This window comes from Protopterus annectens, chromosome 6.part0 (genome assembly GCF_019279795.1).
Source record: "Protopterus annectens isolate FY-2018-M chromosome 6.part0, PAN1.0, whole genome shotgun sequence".
Lineage (NCBI taxonomy): Eukaryota > Metazoa > Chordata > Ceratodontiformes > Protopteridae > Protopterus > Protopterus annectens.
The window spans coordinates 516,124,938-516,150,402 of NC_056737.1; the positions used below are offsets into that span (position 1 = coordinate 516,124,938).

The 25,465-nt window shown below is 44.3% G+C and overlaps 1 protein-coding gene across 1 annotated transcript in view; it reads left to right on the forward strand.

The window, feature by feature from the left end:
• The window catches only part of BPNT2 (3'(2'), 5'-bisphosphate nucleotidase 2), a 458,945-nt gene that overhangs the window by 50,799 nt on the left and 382,681 nt on the right, over positions 1-25,465 (forward strand). The window contains exon 2 of the mRNA XM_044074236.1: positions 13,751-13,907. Within this exon, the coding sequence (XP_043930171.1) occupies positions 13,751-13,907 (157 nt within the window). The remainder of the gene's footprint in view (positions 1-13,750; positions 13,908-25,465) is intronic.

Genomic DNA, 25,465 nt, shown 5'->3' on the forward strand with positions numbered 1-25,465 from the left:
AATGCCGACAAATCTTTTCTGGCCCCGACACAAGTCATAGAATTTATAGGAGGCAGAATAGACACCAGAGATCTACGAGCCTTCCTGACATCAGAACGGCTACGGAATTTGCAACTTCATGTGCGGGCCATCCTTCACTCAGAAGCACCACCGGCGGAATTGGTCCTGAGGGCGCTGGGCTCCATGGCGGCAGCGATAACGCCCCTTCCATGCGCCCGTCTCAACATGAGGGTACTGCAGTGGACCCTTCTAGTACAATGGTCCTTTCTGTCCTTTCCTCTCCATCACTCCATCGCTATCAGCAAGGCTTGCAGGAGGGCCCTATTATGATGGCTTCATGCTCCGGATCTCCATACGGGCCGACCCTTCTGCACCTCTCCCCTCTCGCCATAGTGACCACGGACGCCTCCCGCCTCGGATGGGGGGGCATTATTCAGGCAGGAACGTCTAAGGCACGTGGAACGATACAGAGACCTCCCTGCATATCAACGGTCTGGAGATGAGAGTGGTGCTGTACGCATTGCAAGCACTTCAGAATCTCCTCCCCGTAGGAGCTATTGCAATTCAGTCGGACAACATGTCTGTTGTCTGGTACATCAGCAAACAGGGGGGAACCAGGTCTTGCCCTCTATGCCGCAAAGCCATGAGAGTGTGGGAATGGGCGATTTCCACCAACCGCTTTCTGATTGCAATGCACATTCCGGGGCGGGCCAACATCCTAGCGGACAAACTCAGCCGCACCCTTCTTACCCCTTACGAGTGGTCTCTCAACCCACTAGTAGCGAAGCAGATATTCGCAATATGGGGGCAACCCTGCTGCGATCTTTTTGCCTCTCCCTCAAACACCAAATGCGACAATTTCTTCGCTCTGATTCCCCCTCCAGGGGAAACTCCAAGAGACGCTCTGGTGCATGCTTGGCCGCCCGGTCTACTTTATGCCTATCCTCCTCTACCCCTGATACAACAGCTCTTACAGAAAGCCTTGCGGTTGGGGAGCAGGATGATGTTCATTGTGTTTCACTGTTGCAGTCATGACTGTAGGGTTCTCCCTTGCCGGCAGGCAGTCCTCGGTCGGCCAGAATCCCAAAGTCTGGGTCCGGCGTCAGCTGCTCAGCCATGCTCCCTGACGTCAGAGCGCCAGGAGTACAAAGCTGACAGCCGACGCCATGTTCTCCAGTCTTTCTTGCCATGCTGTGATAGCAGTTCGCATTTGCCGGTTGGCTGACTCCTGACAATTTTTTCTAAATGTACTTCAGTCCGAAGACTTTCTTCTCCTACTCAAAGCTAAGTACCCCGTTGGGGAAACTTTTTTCTTGCTCCAGTCCGATGTCAGAAAAAGTTAATAATTGTATTTCTTGTGGGAAGCAAATACCTCATAAGGATTTTCATTCTTACTGTATTCCTTGCTTAGGCCCTGACCACGACGTAGCTAGTTGTCGGTTTTGTGCTAGATTCAATCAACGTACGATTAAACGAAGGTACAATTTTGCATTTCATTATTTCGGTAGGCGTTTTAATTACAAAATGTCGTCGGATTCGGTTCCGGCTACTGGAGTTCACAAACGACGCAAGGATAAAGACAGGCCTCCGAGGTCCAAATCGGACGATACTGTACAAAGCAGAGCCAGCTTCAGGTTCGGCCGTTGTCAGTGAGGCGCTTTTGCAGCCCGTGTCGTCGGCCATTTCAGAACCGATGGCCGAAACGGACTCCCATGAGGAGCTAGCTAGGCCTTTGAATATTTCTGTTGCAGGACCTTCGGACAATGCTCCTTCGGATGGGTCCGGAGCCGCTGTGCAGGTACCGGCTTCCGAAGGGGTTTTCAGGCCTACTCATCTTCTGGCAAAGGCAAAGACTCCTTCCAAATCAAAGACTACAGCCCAGGCCTCTTCTGATCCGGCACCCAAGTCTCAGAAACAATTACTTAAGATGGCGGAGGACTTACTATGATTAGGGGTTCACATCCCCTTCCAGATAAAAGGCCAAGGCAGGAAGTGTATTATGACTCCTCTGATCAGGCTTCTGTTTCTTCAGTTTCTTCTTCTGACCAGGAATATTCTTTCCCTCCTTATGAGGATTCTGATGCTGAGGAATCCATTCCTTCAGCTTCTCCCCCTGAGGATTTCTCTTTTGGGGAAACTTTACATGAAATGAGGGAACATTTTCACTGGGAAGGACAGGAGTACTCGGAATCTAAGAAAAGACTTGGGGATTTTCATCTTCTCCCCCAGCATAGACCCCTGGCTATCCCCCCTATTTTGGATATTGTGGATGATGCTTTTTCGGAGGCTAACTTAACTCCTGACTCTCTTCCTCCTGCTCCTGTTAAGCCAGACAGATGATCTAGAGTTCCTGATTCCCACCAGTTTTTATACAAGAATCCTACTGCTGATCCTGAAACCATTTCTCAGGGCCCTAAGGGAGTTACGGCCGCTACTGCAAAAAACCCCATTCCCTCTAAGAAGGATTCCAGATCTTTAGAAAGATGGGGCAAAAAAGTGTACACTTCTGCTACTTTATCTATTAGGGCTTTAAATTGTCAATTTCATATGCTGAAATACCAGCAGTTTCTTCTGTCTGTTTTGAAACAAAACCTAACTTCCATTTCCGCCTGTGCAGATAAGGAATTACATGATTTAATGCATGCCACTGAACAAGTTGGGAAGCATGGTTTACACTGTGGATTTGATGCCTTGGAGGCTTCTTGTAGGGCTGCTGCCTCTGGTACAGTCATTAGAAGGCATGCTTGGTTAAAGGAACAAAACTTGCCAGATCAAGTAAAAGCTAAGTTATTGGATGCTCCTGTTGAGTATAATGTTTTGTTTGGACCTAAGGCTGAAGAGGTTATTAAGAAGATGGAGGACAAGGCAAAATCCATGCAAACGGTTAAAGATTTCTTGCAAGTACAGCCACCCAGATTTAGTAGGAATTGGCCTACTAAAAATTGGTCCTTTCCCAATTCAGACAGGCCTCAGAGGGGTAGATACAGACGCTCCCGAGGAAGGCCTCAAACGCAAGCCTCTTATAGACCAAGACAGTGGGCTGCTTCCACCCCTAGGGGAGGAGAGGACAGGTCGCAAGCTCATAGAAAACAGGCTCAATGACTCCCTCGGTTGGGCTGCAGGAACTTCTTGCCTGGAAGCCCCTCTCGGAGGAAAACTTTCTCTCTTTACAAATTGGACTCAGATAACCCAAGACAAGTGGGTTCTGGATGTGGTTTCAAGAGGTTACAAATTCCATTTTCATACCCTACCAAGACCAAGCGGATGGCCGGATCTTCCAAAACATCAATGGTTAGAGGCCTTAAACCAGGTGGAAACTCTCTTGGCTATGAAAGCCATAGAACTGGTTCCACTTTCAGAGATGGGACAAGGTTTTTACTCGGGGCTCTTTCTAGTCCCCAGAAAGCAAAATTCATGGAGACCCATTCAGGATCTGTCAGTCTTGAACACTTTTCTCGAAATACCAAAATTCAAGATGCTTACTCTGCAGCAGCTACTTCCAATGCTGACCAAAAATGCATGGATGGTAACTCTGGATTTAAAGGAGGCATATATACACATTCCCATCAGGCAGGAATGCAGAAAATACCTCAGGTTCAAGGCCGGATCGAGGCACTATCAATTCTCTGCACTGCCCTTTGGATTGTCTACTGCGCCCAGGGTCTTCACCAAATGCCTGGCTCCAGTAGTAGCTTATTGCAGACTCAAGGGAATTCAAATTTACCCTTATCTGGACGACTGTCTTATTCAGGCAGACAGCAAGGATGTCTTACTCCAGCATCTAGAATTTGTTCAAAATCTTCTCAAGTTCCTGGGATTCACTGTAAACATAAAAAAGTCAAATTTGGTACCCTCACAACAGATAACCTTTCTGGGTGCTCTTCTAAACACAACAACCCAGATGGCATTTCTGACATCCGAAAAACAATTACAGCTGGCTTCAACTTTCAAAACCTCAACTTTAACTGTGCTATCTGCAAGGAAATTCCTGCAGGCTTTGGGTTACATGGCCTCCTGCATCCTTCTCGTACCATATGCAAGACTACATATGAGGAAAATACAGTGGTACCTAAAAAGTGTATAGTCTCAGCATTGCCACAGTTTAGACAATACAGATCACCATCCTGCCTTGTCTTTAAAAGGAATTCCTTTAGTGGTCCAAAGCATGTACTCTATACATAGGAAAACCTTTCAGTCTGCCTCTAGCCACTCGGATACTAACCACGGATGCTTCAGATTATGCATGGGGAGCCCATTTTCAGGGCAACTGTCTGCAGGGCCTTTGGACAAAGGATCAGAAGCACCTGCATATCAATTTAAAGGAAATGTTAGCCGTTCAGAATGCTCTATGGGCTTTCAGGAATCTTCTACAACCAGGACAGCTACTGATTTGGACAGACAACACCACAGTTATGTGGTACCTAAACAAGCAAGGGGGATCTCATTCCTATCCCCTTTGCAGACTAGCCATGAATCTATGGAACACAGCTCTAGCTTGCAAACTGGACCTTCAAGCTCAGTTTCTACCAGGGAAGCAAAACTTCCTGGCAGACAGTCTGAGCAGAAACCTGTCGGACCCACACGAATGGATGCTGGATACCGAAATATTCAGGATGATTACAGCAGTCTGGGGATGCCCTCACATAGACCGCTTTGCATCCCACCTCAATCATCAACTACAGATTTTTTGCACCAGGACATTCCACGAACTAGCTTGGAAAGTGGATGCACTATCATTCAGTTGGAGAAACCTCTCTGGGTATGCCTTCCCACCTCTACCTCTTCTTCCACGGGTTTTATTAAAGATCAAACAGGACAAGCCCAAGATGTTAATTTTACTGGCCCCAAATTGGCCTCGACAGTTTTGGTACCCAACACTGAAAAACCTTTGTCTGGAGCCCCCTTGGGTATTACCACAGATTCCGAACCTTCTGTCCCAACACCAGGGTCAGGTTCTGCACTCCCATGTCCAAACTCTCAGCCTGGCGGCCTGGTTAATCTAGGGTCTTTGATTCATTCTCGTCTACCCATCTACCCAAGCAGGTTATGGATGTCATTTTAGAAGCCAGACGTCCTAGCACTAGAAAATCTTATGCAGGAAAATAAGATTTTGCTCCTGGATGCAGGCTCAGGATTCAGATCCTCTTATTCCTAACATTCCTCTGATTTTACGATACCTGATGGACCTCTTACATAAGGGTCTCTCTTTCTCTTCCATAAAGATCCATGCCTCTGCTATTTCTGCTCATTATAATACAGACCCCCATCAGCTCATGAGACAGTTTCTCAGAGGAGGTAAGAGCTTAAGGCCCCCTAGATCTCCTCCCATTCCTGCTTGGGATCTCAACTATGTTTTGGAAAATCTCACTTTACCTCCATTTGAGCCTGCTGTCACATCTGACATCAAGTTTTTATCTTGGAAGACAGACATCCTGTTAGCTCTTACCTCTGCCAGGAGAGTTTCGGAGTTGCAAGCTCTCATGGCTGTGGAACCTTATATTATTTTTCATCAAGACAGGGTGTCTTTGAGGACTAATCCTACTTTCATGCCTAAGGTGGTTTCCAAAGTGGCTTTAAATCAAACTACTCACTTGCCAACTTTTTTCCCCAGTCCTCAAAATAAGGGGGAAAGGATCTTGCATTTCTTGGATGTACACAGACCACTACGTTTTTACCTGGACAGAACCAAGGACATCAGGAAATCAGAGCAATTGTTTGTTTCTTATGCTTCAAGTTCCCAAGGTAAAGCCATTTCAAAACAGACCATTTCTAAATGGATTGCTCATGGAATCAGATTTTGCTATTCACACCATGGAGAGCAAATCCCAGGGAGTATAAGGACACACTCTACCAGAGCTGCTGCCACTTCAGCTGCCTTCCTCAAGGGAGTTCCTACCAAAGACATTTTGTAAGCTGCTACTTGGAGTTCAGTGCATACTTTTTCCAAGCACTACAATCTCCCTCTGTACTCTAAGTCTAGGGCAGACTTTGCTTCTGCTGTCTTGCAGGGCCTTTTAGCTGCCCCCTCTACTTTATGACCACCTCCCTTTTATTCTGCTTTGGGATTCAACCCTACAGTCATGACTGCAACAGTGAAACACGATGAACATAGTACAGTTGTGTACACTTACCATAAATGTAGATGTTCGAGTGTCTTCACTGTTGCAGTCTGGGTTACCCTCCCTCCTGTCCCCTCTTATTTTTTTTTTTTCTTTTATGTGGCTCCCTTCTTCACCCTTCTTTTGAGGTGTATTTGCAAAGGGTATGGGATCTTACTCATTTTGGAACACCTGACATCTGGGGCAAGAAAAACTGGAGAACATGGCATCGGCTGTCAGCTTTGTACTCCTGGCGCTCTGACGTCAGGGAGCATGGCTGAGCAGCCGACGCCGGACCCAGACTTTGGGATTCTGGCCGACCGATGACTGCCTGCCGGCAAGGGAGAACCCTACAGTCATGACTGCAACAGTGAAGACACTCGAACATCTACATTTATGGTAAGTGTACACAACTGTACTATCCATATTGCCCCATTCTGGCCTCGGCAAATTTGGTTCCCTTACCTGTGGTCTCACCTAGTGAATCCCCCCTGGATTCTGGATCCCAGTCCGGATCTAATCTCACATCCGTCGGGCTTGCCGACCCCAAAGCTGGACAGTCTGAAGCTGACAGCTTGGTTGCTCCAGTTCCACTCCTAGTTAGGACTCCCAGTATCTCCTTCACCAGTCAAAGCCATCCTCGTGGCAGCGCATAAACCTTCCAACAGGAAAGTGTACCGCAGTAAATGGAAACGTTTCTCCATCTGGGCGGAGCATCATAATCTAGATCCCTTTACGGCTCCCCTTCCATCCATACTAGACTTCCTAACCGGACTTTTTCAGGAAGGCGCTAGTTGCTCAGCTGTCAAAGTACAGTTGGCTGCCATCTCCCATTACCATGTGGGACATGCATGACACAGGGCCCTTGATGTCGGCCAAATTGTGTAAAACCTTTCTCAAGGGCACCTTTTTGCTCAGACCCCCTATAAAAGAAGCCGTACCCCCTTGGGATCTTTCACTAGTTATTCAAGCCCTGACTGCTCCACCATTTGTACCTGCCGCTTCAGTGGATCTCAAATACTTGTCCTGGAAAACAGCATTCCTTGTAGCCACTACTTCAGCGAAAAGAGTTTAGGAGCTTCAAGCCCTTTCTGTGAAACCTCCTTACTTGATTTTTCATCTGGACAGAGTGTACCTCAGGACCAATCCCTCCTTCCTTCCCAAAATAGCATCAGAAACCAATATAAATCCATAAATCTACCGGTCTTCTTTCCTAAATATCAGAATAAAGGGGAGTACAAGCTGCATTCATTAGATGTTCATAGGCAGCTGTGTTTTTATACTCCAAGAACTGCTGGTCACAGGCAATCCGACCAGCTGTTCATTTCCTTTGCCAAATTTAATTTGGGGAAAGCAGTATCAAAAATCTCCTTGTCACGCTGGATTTCCCAATGTATTTTTTTAGCATACCAAGCTTCTGGGAGACCCGCACCTGAAGGAGTTTGCGCACATTCCACTCGTTCCATCTCTACTTCTGCGGCCTTCAAATCTAGAGTTCCGTTGGATGATATTTGTTCGGCAGCCACTTGGGCCTCATCTCATACCTTTATTAACCACTACAAACTGGACGTAATTTCTAGAGGGAGAGCATCCTTTGGCTCTGCGGTGCTCCGCAATATCCTTCCATGATGGCCACCCAAGATTCAGGTAGCTGGGGACTCTGTCCCACAGGTTGCTGACAAACTAAGTCCCTACTTCAGATTAAGAAGTTATGTACTCACCATAACGTTCCATCTGAGTAGGTGGCTTCATTTGTCTGCAACCACCCCCCCCCTCCTTCCCCCTGGCCTTCAAAATGGATCTATGTGAGTTGATGTTCTTCATCTCACATTGCTGCAGTCCTTACATATGGGTAGTCCGCTGTCCTCGGTCGGCCCGAATACCAAAGTATTAGGCTGACGTCGGTCAAGGTGCTTAAAACTGACATCAGAACGTCAGGGTACAAAAGCGCATGACCGACGTCATTTCCTCAGTCTTTTTTGCCGCATGGTCCGATGCAGAAGCAGCGTTGCAAGTGCCGTTCGGCGTTCTGAAATTTTTCGAGTTCGGAGTTTCAGACCGAATCCAAGTTGGCTAAGTACCCCGTTGGGGATTATTTTGGTTTTTTCTTGCCTCAGTGTTTTACCGGATGTCAGAAAAAGTGAATAACTGTATTTCTTGTGGGAAACAGATACCGCATAGGGATTATCATTCTTTGTGTATTCCTTGTTTGGGGCCTGAGCACGACGTTGTTGGGTGTCGCTTTTGTGCTAGGTTCAATAAGCGCACTATTAAGCGAAGGTTGGATTGTGCTAGGCTGGTCTTTGGGAAGTGGTGCAATTATAATATGCCGTCGGATTTTCCGGCGCCCGCTTCTGCGAAGAAGCGCAAAGACAAAGCAGTTAAACCCAGGCAAGATGAGTCGTCTGTTCCGGACGCCGGTTCTTTAAAGGCTTTAGTGGAACCGGTGGGTCCGACGGAGGCTTCTCTGGAGTCTCAGGGGGAGACTTTGATTTTGCAGGAGGTGGTCTCTCAGGAGGCAGGTCAGGCTGAAGGGGCTTCCCAAGTTACTGTACTCCCCTCCCTTCCTAGGGTGGTTAGGCCTTCTCCTTCTGTTTCCAAGGCTTCTCCCAGAGGCAGGCCAGTTTCAGCTTCTGTTGGTGTCACTCCTAGTTCAGCAGGGTCTGTGCCTAAGAAGCACATGCTTAAAATGGCAGAAGATTTAATTACTCTGATTAGAGGTTCCATGCCCCCTCCTGATAAGAGGCCTAGGGTGGAGCCAGAGTTGGGAAGTTTTGAGCAGGCTTCGGATATTTCAGAGTCTTCAGCTGAAGACTTGCAGGAGTATTCTCCTTATTCTGATTCTGATGCAGATGATTCCACTCCTTCTGCTTCTCCTCCAGAGGATTTTTCTTTTTCAGAGACACTTCATTCTATGAGGGAACATTTTAAGTGGGAAGGTGAGGACTTCTCTGATTCTAGGAAAAGGCTTAGGGAGTTTTTGCTGTTACCCCAGCATAGGTCCTTGGCTATACCCCCTGTTCTGGATGTTGTGGAAGATGTGTTTGCAGAGGCTTCACTTAATCCTGATTCTCTGCCTCCTGCTCCTGTTAAACTGGATAGGTATTACAGGGTGCCTGAGGCTCATAAATATCTTTATAAAGGTCCTAGGGTGGACCCAGAAACTATTAGTCAGGGACCTAAGGGTGTCAAGGCCTCTGTTGTAAAAAATCTGGTTCCTCTAGATAAAGAAGCCAGAGCTTTGGATAGATGGGGAAAGAAGGTCTATACATCCTCTACCTTAGCTATGAGGGCTTTGAATTGCCAGTTTCATATGTTGAAATATCAAAACTTTCTTCTTTCTCAATTGAAGTCTAAGGTGGATGCTCTGGCGGAAGGCATTGAGTGTAAAGAGTTGCAAGATTTGGTGCATGTCTCTGAACAAGTGGGTAAGCATTCATTACAGTGTGGTTTTGATGCTGTGCAGGCCTCGTCTAGGGTGGCTGCCACTGGCTCAGTTCTTCGCAGGCACGCCTGGTTAAAGGATCAGAATTTATCTGACCATGTTAAGACAAGGATTTTGGATGCTCCTTTGCAGTCTGATGTGTTGTTTGGTTCACCTGTGGAGTCAGTCTTGAAGAAAATGGAAGACAAGGCTAAGTCTATGCAGGCTGTTAAAGATTTTCTGCAAGTTCAGCCTCCGAAGTTTAGTAGGAATTGGCCTGCTAAGGGGTGGACGTATCCTTCTTATGATTCTCAGTCTAGGGGTAGATCTAGGCGTGGTAGGGGCAGAGCTCAGAGTTCTTTCAGGCCTAGAACAGGGAGTTCACCTGCACAATCTTCGGGTGAGGGCAGGGGCCAGTCCTTTCGTAAACAGGCCCAATGACCTACTTTTCAGCTGCCAGATCCTTCTTGCCTGGCAGCACCTTTGGGAGGAAGGTTAGCACTCTTCAAGGAAAATTGGATGTTGATTACCCAAGACAAATGGGTATTGGATATCATACACCAGGGTTACAAGTTTTATTTCCATACCTTGTCTCCTTTCAAAGGCATGCCGGACGTTCCTCCTCAGCAAAGATTAGAGGCTCACAAACAAATTTCTCTACTACTTCAAATAGGGGCCATACAACCGGTCCCTCTGCCAGAAGTGGGCCTAGGATTTTATTCTCGCCTGTTTCTAGTACCAAAGAAAGGAAACACGTGGAGACCAATTTTGGATTTATCTATCCTCAACACATATCTGGACATTCCCAAGTTCAAAATGTTGACGTTACAACAGCTTTTACCTCTGCTGGGCAAAGATCACTGGATGGTGACTCAGGAACATGAAGGTAAGCTTCCTTGAGATCCAATCGGGCCCAGTTGCAGGAAGTATCTGCGTTTTCGGGCTGGGACTTCACATTATCAGTTCTCTGCATTGCCCTTTGGCTTATCTACTGCGCCCAGAGTGTTCACGAAAGTTCTGGCTCCAGTGGTAGCTTTCTTCAGGCTAAGAGGAATACAAATCTATCCTTATTTGGACGATTGCCTGATTCTGGCCCAAGAAAAGGACGAACTTCTTCATCATTTACAGTATGTGATGGCAGTGTTAAGATGCCTGGGGTATTCTGTGAACGAAATAAAGTCCAGTCTAGTACCCTCTCAGGACATGTGCTTTCTGGGTGTGAGACTGAATATAGCATCCCAGATGGCCTTTTTGACCCCGGACAAACAAAATAATCTTTCTCTTTACTTCCACCAGTTGTCTCATCAGTCCAGGCTGACTGCAAGGACAGTCCTTCAAGCCTTGGGGTTCATGGCATCTTGTATTCTGGTACTTCCCAATGCCAAACTGCATATGAGGAATCTACAGTGGTATCTCAAGAATGTATGGACACAGCACTGCCAAGATTTGGACACTGTCATTCAGATAATACCTTGCATTCAAAAGGAATTTTTGTGGTGGGCTCAGGAATGTCACCTAAACAAGGGACTCTCTGTGACCCGGCCAGAGGCGAGTCAGATTTTAACAACAGATGCCTCAGACAAAGCTTGGGGAGCTCATCTAAATGGAAAATGGATACAAGACACGTGGCCTGCCAGACTTCAACATCTACATATCAACTTGAAGGAGATGTTAGCAGTCCAATTTGCATTGATAGCTTTCAAGGATTTACTTCTTCCAGGGCAGGTGTTGATTCAAACAGACAACACAACTGTCATGTGGTACATCAACAAGCAAGGGGGAATGCATTCTTATCCTCTATGCAGACAAGCAATGATTTTGTGGGAGACTGCTCTCAGTTTACAGCTAAATCTTCAGGCAAGGTTTCTGCCAGGAGCACAGAACTCCTTAGCAGATGTGTTGAGCAGACAAATTATGGATCCCCACGAGTGGAAATTGGATCCTCATGTATTTCAGAGATTGACAGTGTTATGGGGAACTCCAGACATAGATCTGTTCGCTTCTCCACTAAATTACCAGCTGCCAAAATTTTGCACAAAAAGGTTTCATCCCACAGCTTGGAAAGTGGATGCTCTCTCATTCAATTGGAGCAATCTTCACGTGTATGCCTTTCCACCTCTGCCTCTCCTCCCAAAGGTACTGCTGAAGGTCAGACAGGACAAGCCAAACATGATTTTAATAGCTCCAGATTGGCCTCGACAGCACTGGTACCCATTACTGAGAAGTCTGGTACAGGAGCCTCCATGGCCTTTGCCTTCGATTCCTCATCTGCTGTCTCAGGAGAACAGTCATTTACTCAATGTCAAACTTCATTCTCTACATCTGACAGCCTGGCATATTCTGTTTTAAACCCTGGAGGGTCTCAGCTTCCACAACAAGTTTTGAATGTTATTTTGGAGGCCAGAAGGCCTAGTACAAGGAAAGTTTACGCAGATAAATGGAGGAGATTTTTATTTTGGAGTACAGCAAAGGACTTTGATGTTTCTAAACCTAATTTAAGTGTTGCTTCAATACCTTACTGAGTTATTGGACAAAGGTTTGTCCTTCTCCTCTATAAAGGTTCATGCTGCAGCAATTTCTGCTCACTATGACTGTGACCCACCATTATTTTCTCAGCCTTTGTTTAAGCAATTCCTTAGAGGGGCAAAGAATATAAGACCCCCACGTAGAGCTCCTACTCCTGCTTGGGATCTCAATTTTGTGTTGGAGAAACTCACTCTACAACCTTTTGAGCCTGCAGCATCGGCAGAGTTGAAATATTTATCATGGAAGACTGCTTTTTTGTTGGCCATTACCTCTGCGAGAAGGGTTTCTGAATTACAGGCCCTTATGGCAGTTGAGCCTTTCTTAATTTTCTACAAGGATAGGGTGTCTTTGCGTACTAACCCTTCTTTTATGCCTAAAGTGGTTTCTAGTGTGGCTTTAAACCAAACTATTCATTTGCCTACTTTTTATGCAAACCCCAAAATAAAGGGAAAGGATTTTGCACACTTTGGATATACACAGACAGTTGCGATATTATTTGAGCAGAACTAAAGGGTTCAGGCAGTCTCAGCAGTTTTGTTTCTTTTGCTTTGGGTTCTCAGGGCAAGCCTGTGTCAAAACAAACTATTTCTAAGTGGATTGGTTTTTGTATTGCTTTCTGTTATTCCCATCATGGTAAGGAGATTCCAGCTGGGATTAGGCCTCATTCCACTAGGGCTACTGCCACTTCTACAGCTTTTTAAGGGGTGGCTACTAAAGATATTTTGGAAGCAGCTACTTGGAGTTCAGTGCATACTTTCTCTAAGCATTACCACCTTCCACTTTACTCTAAATCTAGGGCTGGATTTGCCACTGCAATTTTACAGGGCATTTTGGCAGCTCCTAATGCTTTATAGTTTTGCCATCCTCCCTTACCTCTGCTTTGGGATTCTACCCATATGTAAGGACTGCAGCAATGTGAGATGAAGAACATAGTACAGTTTTGTACCTACCATAAATGTAGATGTTCAAGATCCACATTGCTGCAGTCCAATTTACCTCCCTCCTTCCCCTCTGTTGTTGAGGGTGGTGGTGTGCTTTGTGTTGTACATTTTGTAAATGTGGTTAGTGCACGGGTGGTTGGTTAGTTTTTGCTGGTTTTTTGGCTGTGGCCTTTCTTGTTAGGGTCTTCTGACATCTGGGGCAAGAAAAGACTGAGGAAATGACGTCGGTCATGCGCTTTTGTACCCTGACGTTCTGATGTCAGTTTTAAGCGCCTTGACCGACGTCAGCCTAATACTTTGGTATTTGGGCCGACCGAGGACAGCGGACTACTCATATGTAAGGACTGCAGCAATGTGGATCTTCGAACATCTACATTTATGGTAGGTACAAAACTGTACTTTTTATTGGAATACCCTTTTTGGGTATCTATAGAGGGGCAAACTTGATCTGAGGTCATGGAGGGTTGGCAGGGGATTATGGGTGAGGGGAGGAGCTAGGAGCTCGGATCCATTAGCTATGAAACAAGTTGCCGGCTCTGATCCGATATCGGATCCAAGACCCACAGGTTGCAGACAAATGAAGCCACCTACACAGATGGAACGTTATGGTGAGTACATAACTTCTTCTTATCTCTGTTCTGTGTACTTTTGTAGTTAATTGGTGAGTAAAAATTAAACTCCAACAAAATGAATGCAGAATTTTATGCATTGCTACCAAAAAGTAGTCTTGTTGGCATACTTCAACTTTCTTATTTTTCTAGGTTATTTCTGAAGAACATGATGATAAAATAGATAATGTTGTGTGGAGCAGTACAATTCCTAAAGAAATAAGCAGCAAGATTTTGGACCCTAAAGAGGTTCTTGAAGAAAGCATCACAGTCTGGATTGATCCCCTAGATGCCACTCAGGAATATACAGGTATTTTTGTTTCAGAGTATTACTTTTACTTCATTCTGCTGAAGCTGTAATGTGTTAGATTTTTTGAATGATTTTTAAACTACTTTTGTAAAAGTGTTATTGTTAGTAAAAAAAAAAATAAATAAATAATTTTCTCTGTTTGCAATATTTTGGTGGTGGTGTTATGGCCACTAATTGAGGAGCTGTTGATTGTGTAATGCACATTTTGTAGCTTCATGATGCCACATGGCTTACAGCAAATGTTTGTCAGTACAGCCACAGTATAAAAGTAAAAGACGTGCTGTTAAAAGTACTCATGAGTGCAGCAAGATAGAATAAAAGCTATGATCATCCATAACAAGAAATACCCTTTACTTACTGGCCAATTGAGGGGCTCGCCATTTCTTGTTAACTTTATTACTGTTGCTGCTGTTATGTCATAGCTGAGGCAACCTCTTAAGTGCATTGTAAAACATTAATGCTTTCCTTTGGTGGTTCGCCTTGGGCTTTATGCTAGAACATTCCGTTTGTCAGAATCTTTAGCCATAGTGGGCAGGGCAGTAGCTCGGTGGAAGAGTTCTTGGCCGTGATGCTGGTGACAAAGGTTTGATTAAAAGCTGATGTGACTGAGGGACTAGATTTGTGTGTTTGTCAGTGAGTGAGTGAGTGAGTGAGTGAGTGAGTGAGTGAGTGAGTGAGTGAGTGAGTGAGTGAGCGTCTGCCTGTCTGTCTATGTCTAGGAGCTTCAGCATCAGTAGATGGATGATGATGGAAATCGCTTGCTACAGGAGTATCCTGTAACAAAGAGGGACTGGAATGACTGTAAGTGAGAGAGGGTACAGAGCTTGGGTGATCTGCTTTCAGAAAACTGTAGGTTGATTACAGCAAATGAGCGTAGGTTGTCTTTTAGAAGTCATTTTCACGAGTGCTAAAAAGAGTTGCACTCTTTTATTGCCAAATTCCTTCCAGTAAATGCAACAGGAAATGATGCAAGCTGAATTAAAATGTTTCTTGAGCATTTAATAAAGTTACTTAAACATTTAATAGTTTCTGACTGTAGTTTTTAATTAAACTTCAATCATTGCTGCTCCCCAAGCAGCAGTGGGTGCCGTTATATTATTCTGCCCTCCATGTGTGCACGCACAGACATACACGCGCACACACAAATTTCTTCCCTCTGTAAGTTAGTTTTTGCATGAGGATTTAAAAAAAAAGATAAAGGAACTTGAGATAAAGTTGTCATTTTAAGCTGTGATGTTCTTCGTGTTTCACTGTTGCAGTCATTACAGATTTCATTTCCATACTTTGCCACTTCCAAACGGATGGCCGGATCTGCCACAAAACCAGTGGGCAGAGGCCCAGGAACAAGTCATGTCCCTCATGGATATGGGGGCTATTCAGCCGGTACCAGAAAAGGAAAAAGGACAAGGATTTTATTCGAGACTTTTCCTGGTACCCAGAAAAGACAATTCATGGCATCCAATACTGGACTTATCGATTCTGAACACGTACCTGGCCATTCCAAAATTCAAAATGCTGACTTTACAACAGCTACTGCCTATGCTAGGCAAGAATGCTTGGTTCGTAACTCTAGACTTAAAAAAGCATACCTGCATATCCCAGTAAGGGAATCCTGCAGAAGATACCGCCATTCTCTGCACTGCCCTTTGGCTTATCTACTGCGCCCAGGGTCTTTATAACGTGCCTGGCACCAGTAATTGCATTCTGCAGACAAAGAAACACCAAATTTATCCTTATCTGGATGATTGTCTCATTCAAGCAGAGGACAAGGACACACTTCTTCAACATCTGGCGTTTGTCAAAAGGCTTCTAGCATACCTAGGGTACACCATAAACAAAAAGAAATCGCAACTGGTACCCTCTCAAATAAATAATTACATTCCTGGGTGCAAGCTTGAATACAGCTGCCCAGATGGCTTACCTCATGCCAAACAAACAAAGGCAATTGACCACATACTTCAAACAAATGGCAACAAAAACCCAGTTATCTGCAAGACAAATTCTGCAGGCTTTGGGATTCATGGCATCCTGCATTCTACTAATTCCATATGCGAGACTGCATATGAGGAAACTTCAATGGTACCTAAAGAAGTTTATGGAGTCAACATTGTCACAGCCTGGAAACAATGATTCCTCTCATTCTCTGCCTGCAATAGGAGTTTCTTTGGTGGGCAGAGACATGTCGCCAAAACAAGGGACTGTCATTCACTCTAACCCCTGCCACCCAAACCCTAACTACAGACGCATTAGACTATGCTTGGGGGGCCCACCTGGCAGGGAGATACATTAGGGGCCAATGGAGCCCAAACCAAATGCATCTGCATATCAACCAGAAAGAAATGCTAGCTGTTCAAAATGCTCTGACAGCCTTCAAGGACTTACTTCATCCAGGACAACTACTGATAAAGACGGACACCACCACAGTTATGTGGTACACATTCCTATCCCCTTTGCAGACTAGCCATGGCCTTGTGGAAGACAGCCTTGACTTACTAAATACATCCTCAAGCACAATTCCTGCCAGGAAAGCAAAATACTCTGGCAGACGACCTAAGCAGAAATCTTATGGACCCGCACAAATGGAAACTGGATCCACATATCTTCAGCATGTTAACACAGAAATGGGTGAGCCCAGACATAGATCTATTTGGCTCTCTCCAAAACTATCCATCTATGCATTCCCCCCTCTGCCTCTACTCTCCAAGGTCTTACTAAAAGACAGGAAAAAACAAAAATGATCCTAATTGCTCCGGACTGGCCTTGCCAGCACTGGTACTCGCTTCTCAGGAATATGTTACACCTGCCTCCGAGGTACTTGCCTCAAACGCCTCATCTACTGTCTCAGCAGAACTTTCAAATTCTACATACTCCGCTCCAAACTCTGAATTTTGCAGCATGGCTGATCAACTAATTATTCAAACCACATCCCTCAGTAAACCTGTGATGGATGTCATTTTGGAAGCCAGAAGGTCTAGTACTAGAAAATCTTATGCTGATAAATGGAAGAGATTCTGTGCTTGGAACCAAGCACAAGGAATAGGCGCAGCAAAGCCCAATATTCCTCAGATTTTACAATACTTAACTGAGATGCTTGACAAGGGCCTATCTTTTTCTTCAGTAAAAATCCATGCCTCTGCCATCTCTGCTCATTACAACACAGAGCCTCCTCTCTTTTCTCATCCACTGCTTAAACAGTATCTCAGAGGGGCCAAAAATTTAAGGCTTCCCAGGAGAACACCAAGTCCTGCATGGGACCTGAATTTTGTGCTGGAAAAACTCACCCTGCCTCCTTTTGAACCAGCAGCTACTGCGGGTATAAAATTTCTATCTTGGAAGACAACTTTTCTTTTGGCAGTCACTTCAGCAAGAAGGGTTTCAGAACTAGAGGTTCTCATGGCAGTGGAGCCTTTTTATTATATTCTACCCAGACAGGGTGGCCCTCAGGACCAATCCTTCTTTTATGCTTAAGGTGGTATCCAGTGTGGCTCTTAACCAGACCATTCACCTGCCAACATTTTTCCAAAATCCGCAGAACAAGGGGGAGCGGATTCTGCATTCATTAGATGTACACAGACAACTAAGATTCTACTTAAACAGGACAGAATCTCTAAGAAAGTCTGAGCAACTTCTTGTAGCATTTTCTGCAGGATCAGAGGGGAAGGCTATATCAAAGCAGACTATTTCTAAATGGATAAGCCACTGCATTCGTTTCTGCTGTTTGCACCATGGTAAACCTGTGCCCAAGGGGATCAGATCCCATTCCACCAGGGCCACCTCTACTTCTGCAGCTTTTCTCAGAGGGGTCCCAACCAAAGACATTCTAGAAGCTGCTACTTGGAGCTCTGTTCATATTTTCACAAAGCATTATCATTTACCTCTCTTCTCTAAATCCAGGGCAGGCTTTGCCATTCCAGTCCTGCAGGGCCTTATAGCTGCTCCTAATGCTGTTTAGTTCCATCCTCCTTTACGTAGCTTTGGGATTCTTCCCAAATGTAATGACTGCAACAGTGAAACACGAAGAACATAGTACAGTTGTGTACACTTACCATAAATGTAGATGTTAAGAGTGTATTCACTGTTGCAGTCCGGGTTACAGCAAACGAGCGTAGGTTGTCTTTTAGAAGTCATTTTCACGAGTGCTAAAAAGCGTTACTCTCTATGCCAAATTCATTCCAGTAAATGCAATGGGAAATAATGCAAGCTGAATTAAAATGTTTCTTGAGCATTTAATGAAGTTACTTAAACATTTAATAGTTTCTGACTGTAGGTTTTAATTAAATTTCAATTATTGCTGATCCCCAAACAGCAGTGGGTGCCGTTTACATTATTCTGCCCTCCATGTGCGCGAGCACACACAAATTTCCCTCTCTAAGTTATTTTTTGCATGAGGATTTAAAAAAAAAATAATAAGGTAAGAGATAAAGTTGTCATTTTAAGCTGTGTTTGTAGGGTCGTAATCAATTACTAGGCTAGCTGCCTTGTGAGTTATTTTAAGCCTAGCCAATTTCCCTTAAGAATCAAACCCTGCACTTCATGTCTGTGAAATAACCCCCCCCCCCTTTTCATTATATGTATGATGAGTGTACCTCTTTAGAATCTAATTTGTATTAAGATATGGAGTTTGACAGGTTATTAATGTGTTAATTTTTTTTCTGAAGTTTTGGCAGAAGCACTTTTTTTTTTTTTTTTTTAAGTTTTTCTCTGTGAAGTTGGTTTTCCAGCGATAAGATATCAACTGTATTCAGAAATTGAAGGGATGAAGAAAACTATTCGTGTCCATTATGTTACTGTATTTTGGTAAAAACAATAATAGTTTGTCATGGCTTGTGGAGGATGTAAGGGACTGAATGATGCAGAGAAACTTATTGAATGTAATACTGTGCAATAATTACTCTTTTGATGGACAGAGGTGTAATTAGGGGAAAAGATGGCGTTAAAGAATAACTGTCCCAAAAGACTTGAATTCATTTAGAACTGCCCTAGTAGTGATTGCAGGAAGATGGTCTGTTGGATGGTAGTTTAACTTCAAGAAGCAAGTTGCAGTTGAATGTGCTGGGTAGCTTTACTTGTGTAGCAACCACAATCATATATGAAATGGTGCTAAAACTGTGAAGGTTAGCAAAAGAGTATAAATAGACTGGTACTATTATATATGGGATGTACAAGCCAAGTAACTCCTGAAAAGTACTTGTGTACTTCGAGAGAAGTGGCGTTGTCCTGATAGATGAACAAGTCTGTTTTTTTTTCATCAGGCTGAATATAATTTAGGATGCAACATGCAGATGTAGGGCAAGTTAATGTTTGGAGCACATGACACTGAGAAAAAATGTGAGCACCATGAATTTGTTGAGAAAATGAATGCGTTACCCTACCCTACTGTCCATAATTGAGAAGTATGCGTTGCCCAATTCTTTCATCACTCAGACCCATATAAGCAATGGAACTGAAAGCATTCTAGACAAAAACTGCAAGCACATTATTGTGAACCACAGTGCAGAGCTTACCAGCCTCATGGGATGCATACTGATCAAGAGCCAAACAGTAGTTTAAAAAATAAATGGAACTGCCGCAAGTATAGTGCAGCCATACTGAGACACATATTTGTTGGAGAGAGAGATATGGGAAAATAATGACAGAGTAGAGGATTGCTCCAGAATGTGAGGAAAGATGTATATGTTATACAGTTTTCTTTTCACAACTGTACTAATTCCTTTTGATTTCTGTGTCTCTCTGACTTTTTGTTTTTCATTTTCTAATGTGCAAAATAAGATCATGAAGACCCCTATTCATTCTTTTTTTGTGGGGTCACTATTATAGCTAAAACATGATTAATTTAGTTATTGATTAATATTTATCACTGCTTGAGGTCCCATGTCACAGATAAATCCCTTGCTGCGCCAGACGACCCATGTTCAGTTGACTGCATGGGTGCTGGTGATACTGCAGGTTGTGGATGAGAGTGAGTAGCCAATTTCCACTTACCATCCTGTGTTGTATAAATTTAGAGCCACTTAGTTTCTAGGTGGGTCATGTGTAGAACACACAGGCAGTTTCTGTGGGCAGTTATTACAGAGCTGGCGAGGCTACAGCTATGGGGTGGAAATTAGGGCATTATCTGGCAGCCCTAAGAACAGTACAGCTGTATGAACAATGCACCGTCATCCCCAGTCTCCTAAAAGGCCAGGGCATGGGTCGGGTTGAGCTCAGGGAGGCTATGGGGACTCTGGTAGACCTGGTGAAAGAAGAGAACAGCTAGTGGCAGCTGATGGTGCGCTGTGAAGAGGAAAAATATTTATCTTGGCTAAAAAAGAAATCCCTAATTACATTTGTTTGTTGTGAAATTTAGTCATGTTGATTTTATAGTCTTGCAGATTTGTCACTGTTTTTATGTGCATTACAATATCGTTTTCAAAAGTCTAATGTTGTATTTTTCACATTTTAAAAACTAGTAACGCTGTAAAGTTTTCAGGTGTTAAAATAGTTTTATATTGAAACAGATCTTTATGTAACTTTAAAAATATCACTTATACTTATGTTTTTTAATAACTTCATAAGATAGCAATTAATGTTTAAAAATGAAACGCGTCTGTATGCAACCTTCAAATTTCAGTTGTACATATGTGGGCAGTTAACTTGAAACATGTAAAATGCAGTTAATGCCGTTATGGTGGGTCACGCATGCGCAAGTAGCTTACTTCTCATTGCCTCACTTAATTTACAACACACATTGACATACTATGGTTACATTTTAGTTAGCCATCTTCATTTTATTCTTGACAGATGGGTTTGGTTCTGATATCAGAACCAGCTCAGTGCCATTACTACAGCTTGCGACAGCCAAAAACTCTTGAGCTTCACCCATAATCCCTCTCTCACAGTTACCTCAGATCTCATTTACTGCTTTCCAAAATAGTCTTGTTTTGCCAGTGCTCTCGAGTTTCAGTGGGTTTAGGTAAATTCTTTCTTTTTATTTCTTAGACAATTCTTTTATGTTTTTCTTCTTTATGACTTAATTTTTTTCTTACATGTGGTGTAGCTTTGTAGTATCATTGTTGATAGTTTTTCCCATTACATGCTTGTGTACTTCCTTTTAACTATCATCATTGATAGTTACCCTCCCTCTCACTAGTTTTTTTCCCTTCTTGCACACGTTTGTGTACTTTCTCTGTCATTGTCAGTAGTTTTTTCTTCTTTCCTTCTCTTTCCGTAAAAAAAAGTGTGTGTGTGTGTATGTGTGTATGTGTGTATGTGTGTATGTGTGTATGTGTGTGTGTGTGTGTGTGTGTGTGTGTGTGTGTGTGTGTGTGTGTATATATATATATATATATATATATATATATATATATATATATATATATACACTTTTTTTCCCACTCCGCTAGTATCTTCTGAATCTTTTGTGCGAGTATGAGTGTAAGTGGCTGTCTTCCAGCTGTATCTCTCTTTGTTGGCATGTATGAGAAAGGTAAGTGTCCTTGTTGGCATGGATGAGAAAGGTAAGTGTCCTTGTTGGCATGGATGAGAAAGGTAAGTGTCCCTCTGGCGGGTTCCGGCGTGTAGATTGCGAGATGATTGCCCGTGAGCTACAATGCCGAAACTAGAAGGCCGCAGCACCGCTAGACCATAGAGCAGTCCGGCCAAAAGGGAGATATGCCGTTGGAACCCACGTCGGTGGGAAAACAAACAGACCGAGACAACCCCTAAAGCAGCTATGCGGGCTGCAAACAGACAGTGTAAATAGGCACGGAATGTCAACAACAAGTTAAGCCAAATGAACGCAAGTAAATGTATCCTACCACAACAGCTCCACATGTACAAACAAAGCACATAAATACATTCAATAAGAAAAGTAAAGCGACATACCTGTAGATCACCAGAAGTCCTCACAAACCCGTACACTAAACACTCCCAGGAAGCAAGTAGTATAATCCATATTAGCTGCAGCAGAGTGTATGTACATGCGCATTTTCAGGTAGCAAGTCCCTTCCAATACAGTCTCCCATTATATAATAGCACAAACAGCCCTGAGCTGTGCAGAATATATGTAGCCTAAATACCACACATATGTGGATATCCAGCAGTGTAGTGGAAGAGACAGATGAGTTTCAGACTTCATACCCCTCAGAAAGTACATGCTACAGACCTGTTGATGTAACAGCAACCAAGCATGTCACAGCATGATAGACAGTGTCTCAGTGAGTACCACTGTTATGAATATTTCCATTTCATGCCCAACCCATAGTGATGGAGAGGCATGCCTGCAACAGACAGCAACTGTTCTGCCAGAGCCCCCCTAGTGCAATGGCAGGTGGGAGCATGGAACTCAGGCAAACACAAACTACCAAGCCAACAGCAAGGAATAAAGAGTGTAGTAGGGGAACACTGTCACACAGGGGTAGCAACCCTACACCTAGTCCACAGCAGCATGTGTGTATTGCAGGGGCTCAACGTCAAAGAAGTAAACTCTCTGCAAGTAGGACCCAGGTGCAAGGCAGGAAACGGCATACGTAGACAAAATTGCCAGCACCAAATCCTAGATTAGTACTAGGCTAACTGCCCTTTTGGGCCATTTGAAGCTTAGCCAGTTTCCCCATGTGAGAATCAAACCCTGCACCTTGTGTCTTTAAGGTAAACACCTTAACCATTATGTCATACTCCCACCCCTTATGCAGTGTAAATCAACAAAATGAAGCTATTAAGTTAAATACACAAGTATTATAGGTTCATAGGTTCATACTAGGCTATCTGCCCTAGGGCATTTATAAGCCTAGCCAGAATGTGTTTGGCTTTCGCCACCCATTTTAAATTTATTTTGCTATGCCCTTTTTCGAGGTTAGTATACTGTGCCTCTGTCTAACAGTGACACAGAAGTGATACCTGGGGTAAACCTACGATCTCCCATCCACTCATCAAGATTCCTCTTGAAGAGAGTCAATGAGGGACTCTGCCTAACCTGGACTGGGATTTTATTCCAGAGTGAAGGGAGCCTCTGGGTTATGAATCTGTCCCTCCAGCATGTCCTATTTATTTCAGTGCTGAGGTTCAAGTCTCTCGAGCGCGTAGCTCGATGGGATTTAGATTTTCTGAGGTGCAGCATGTCCATTAATTCCGGGTTGGACATGGCTTTATACGTCAGGCACAGATCACCTCTGAACAGGCGGTATGCCACTGAGTAGAGCTGGAGTTCCTTTAACCGGGCAGCATATGGCATCTGTTTGAGCCCTTTGATCCTCTTGTTGAGGTACTTTTGGGGTCTTTCCAGTTGCTGCAGGTGTCTGGTAAGGTACATCCCAAAAGGGGCATTGTACTCAATTATGGGCCTGATGAGGGATGAGTAAAGAGGCACGATGACCTCCCCTGATCTAGATGTGAATCCCTTCATGATTAGGTGGGCTATATAAAATGTTTTTCTAACCACTTTGGCCACGTGGTTGTCAAATGAGAGATTGCTATCAACTTGGGTCCCCAGGTCCCTAATTACTTCTTCTGTACTTAATGGATTACCACCTATGTGGTAATTTGTGGGCACTTTGTTTTGCCAAAGGGGATGACTATACACTTTTGGCATTTAGCTTGAGGCCATGGCTCTGGCACCAGTTGTCTGTTTCTATGAGGCCCTTTTGGAGGATGCTTGTGTCGGCTGGAGAGTCGATTATGGCGCCCAGTTTGCAGTCATCTGCGAACTTGGTCAGCCACAGTCCTTCCGTGTTGGCCTGTACCTCCGAGAAATATATACTGAACAAGAGAGGTCCCAGGACTGAGCCTTGTGGGACACCACTTGTAACTGGTTTGGAGTCTGACATGGCTCCAGCAATTCTAACCATGTGGGTTCTGTCCTTGAGCCAGTTTGCAATCCATCTAGTGACATAGGGGTTTATATTTAAGCTGGTGAGCTTATCTATAATGCCCGAGTGGGGTATTGTATCGAAGGCTTTTGCGAGGTCCAGGTAGGCTGTGTGGACCACCTTCCCTCGTCAATGGCCTTGGTGACTGTTTCAAAGAAATCAACCAGGTTTAAGAGGCAGGATCTGCCCTTAACAAAGCCGAACTGGGTAGGATCCAGTGTCTGTAGGTCCCCAATATCTTTATTTATGAGGTCCATGATGATCCTTTCCATAGCTTTGCAGACCAAGCTAGTCAGGCTTATGGGGCGATAGTTTCCAGGATCCGTTGAGGCACCACCTTTATGGAGAGGGACCACTGTTGCTGTACGACACTCTTTGGGCACATATCCTGTAGTAAGGCTGAGATTGAACAGTAGTTTTATGTTTGGGTTTAGCTCTTCTTGGAGTTCATGTAGGGCAGCCCGGGACACCGTCTGGTCCCATTGATGCTGTGTTTTTGCTTTGGAGAGGCGGCTCTTACCTGAGCATCTGAGATGTCAGGGGCAGCACTCTGCCGGGATAGATATTTGCCCTTTTGGTGGGGAGGGGGGGGGGAGTTTGCGCTGAACCTGTCAGCTAGGATGTTGGCAATGTCTGTGGGTTCAGTGTATTTTTGTCATTTTGGACTAATTCTGAGCATATCTGGGAATTACCACCCAGGTTCCTAACATAACTAAAGAAAGCCTTGTGATTATCCTTAGTGTCCTGTGCAGTTTTTCTCTCGAAGCTGGCCTTAGACAATTTTATGAGTGCCCGTAGTTTTTTGCCAATACTGATCAGTGATGCCTTCCCTTTTAGGGATTTTGCTCTATCATTTAGTAGCTTCCTCCTTCTATTGTATAGTTTGTTTATGGCTGGGGTCCACCAGACAGGACGTCTGCCTTTGGAGGATTGGGTCTTGGTTTTATTTGGGATCGCATGATCCATGCATTCCTGAAGGTGTTCATAGAATGCGTTTATAAAGGATTCTGCGGTCTGGGCCATATTTTCCACAGGCCCGGGGGCTTTGAAGGATTCCACCTCTGTTTTGAGGAGTGTGAAATTTGCTTTAGAGAAGTTTTTCACTGTGGTTTTCTGGGCAGGGGGTGGGGTTGGGATGTGAATATCCAGTGAGATTAGTTTATGGTCTGATCTTAAAAGTGAGGGATACACTTCTAGTCTGGAGCATAGAGTCCCCATGTTGGTGATGATCAGGTCCAGTATGTTTTCCCCTCTTGTGGGAGTGGTAACAAGTTGTTCCATAGCATTTGAGTTTATAAATTCTAGGAACCTTTGGGCTAGGGTGTTGGAGTTAGAGTAATGCTCCCAGTCTATGTTTGGGTAGTTGAAGTCGCCCAGTATAATGGTGTTTGGAGAGACCTTCATATTTTCCAGTGTTCTCAGGAAGGCCGAGTGGGGTTCCTGGGTTTGGGAGGGTGGTCTGTAGCAGGCTATAAACTGGAAGGCAGTTTTACCCACTGTTAGTTGCACATGGATAGTCTCTGATGCTTTGTGCTTTGCCACCAACCTGGAGGTGTGGGTATCTTTGATGAATATCGATACTCCCCCTCCTTTTGTGGTTCGGTCCAAGTTTTGGGGCCAAAAAGCATGGTATGAGGTATAACCTGGTAGTGCTATTTATTAGATATAGCAAACACCCCAGACCGGTTTCAGCCAACAGGCTTTCCTCAGTGG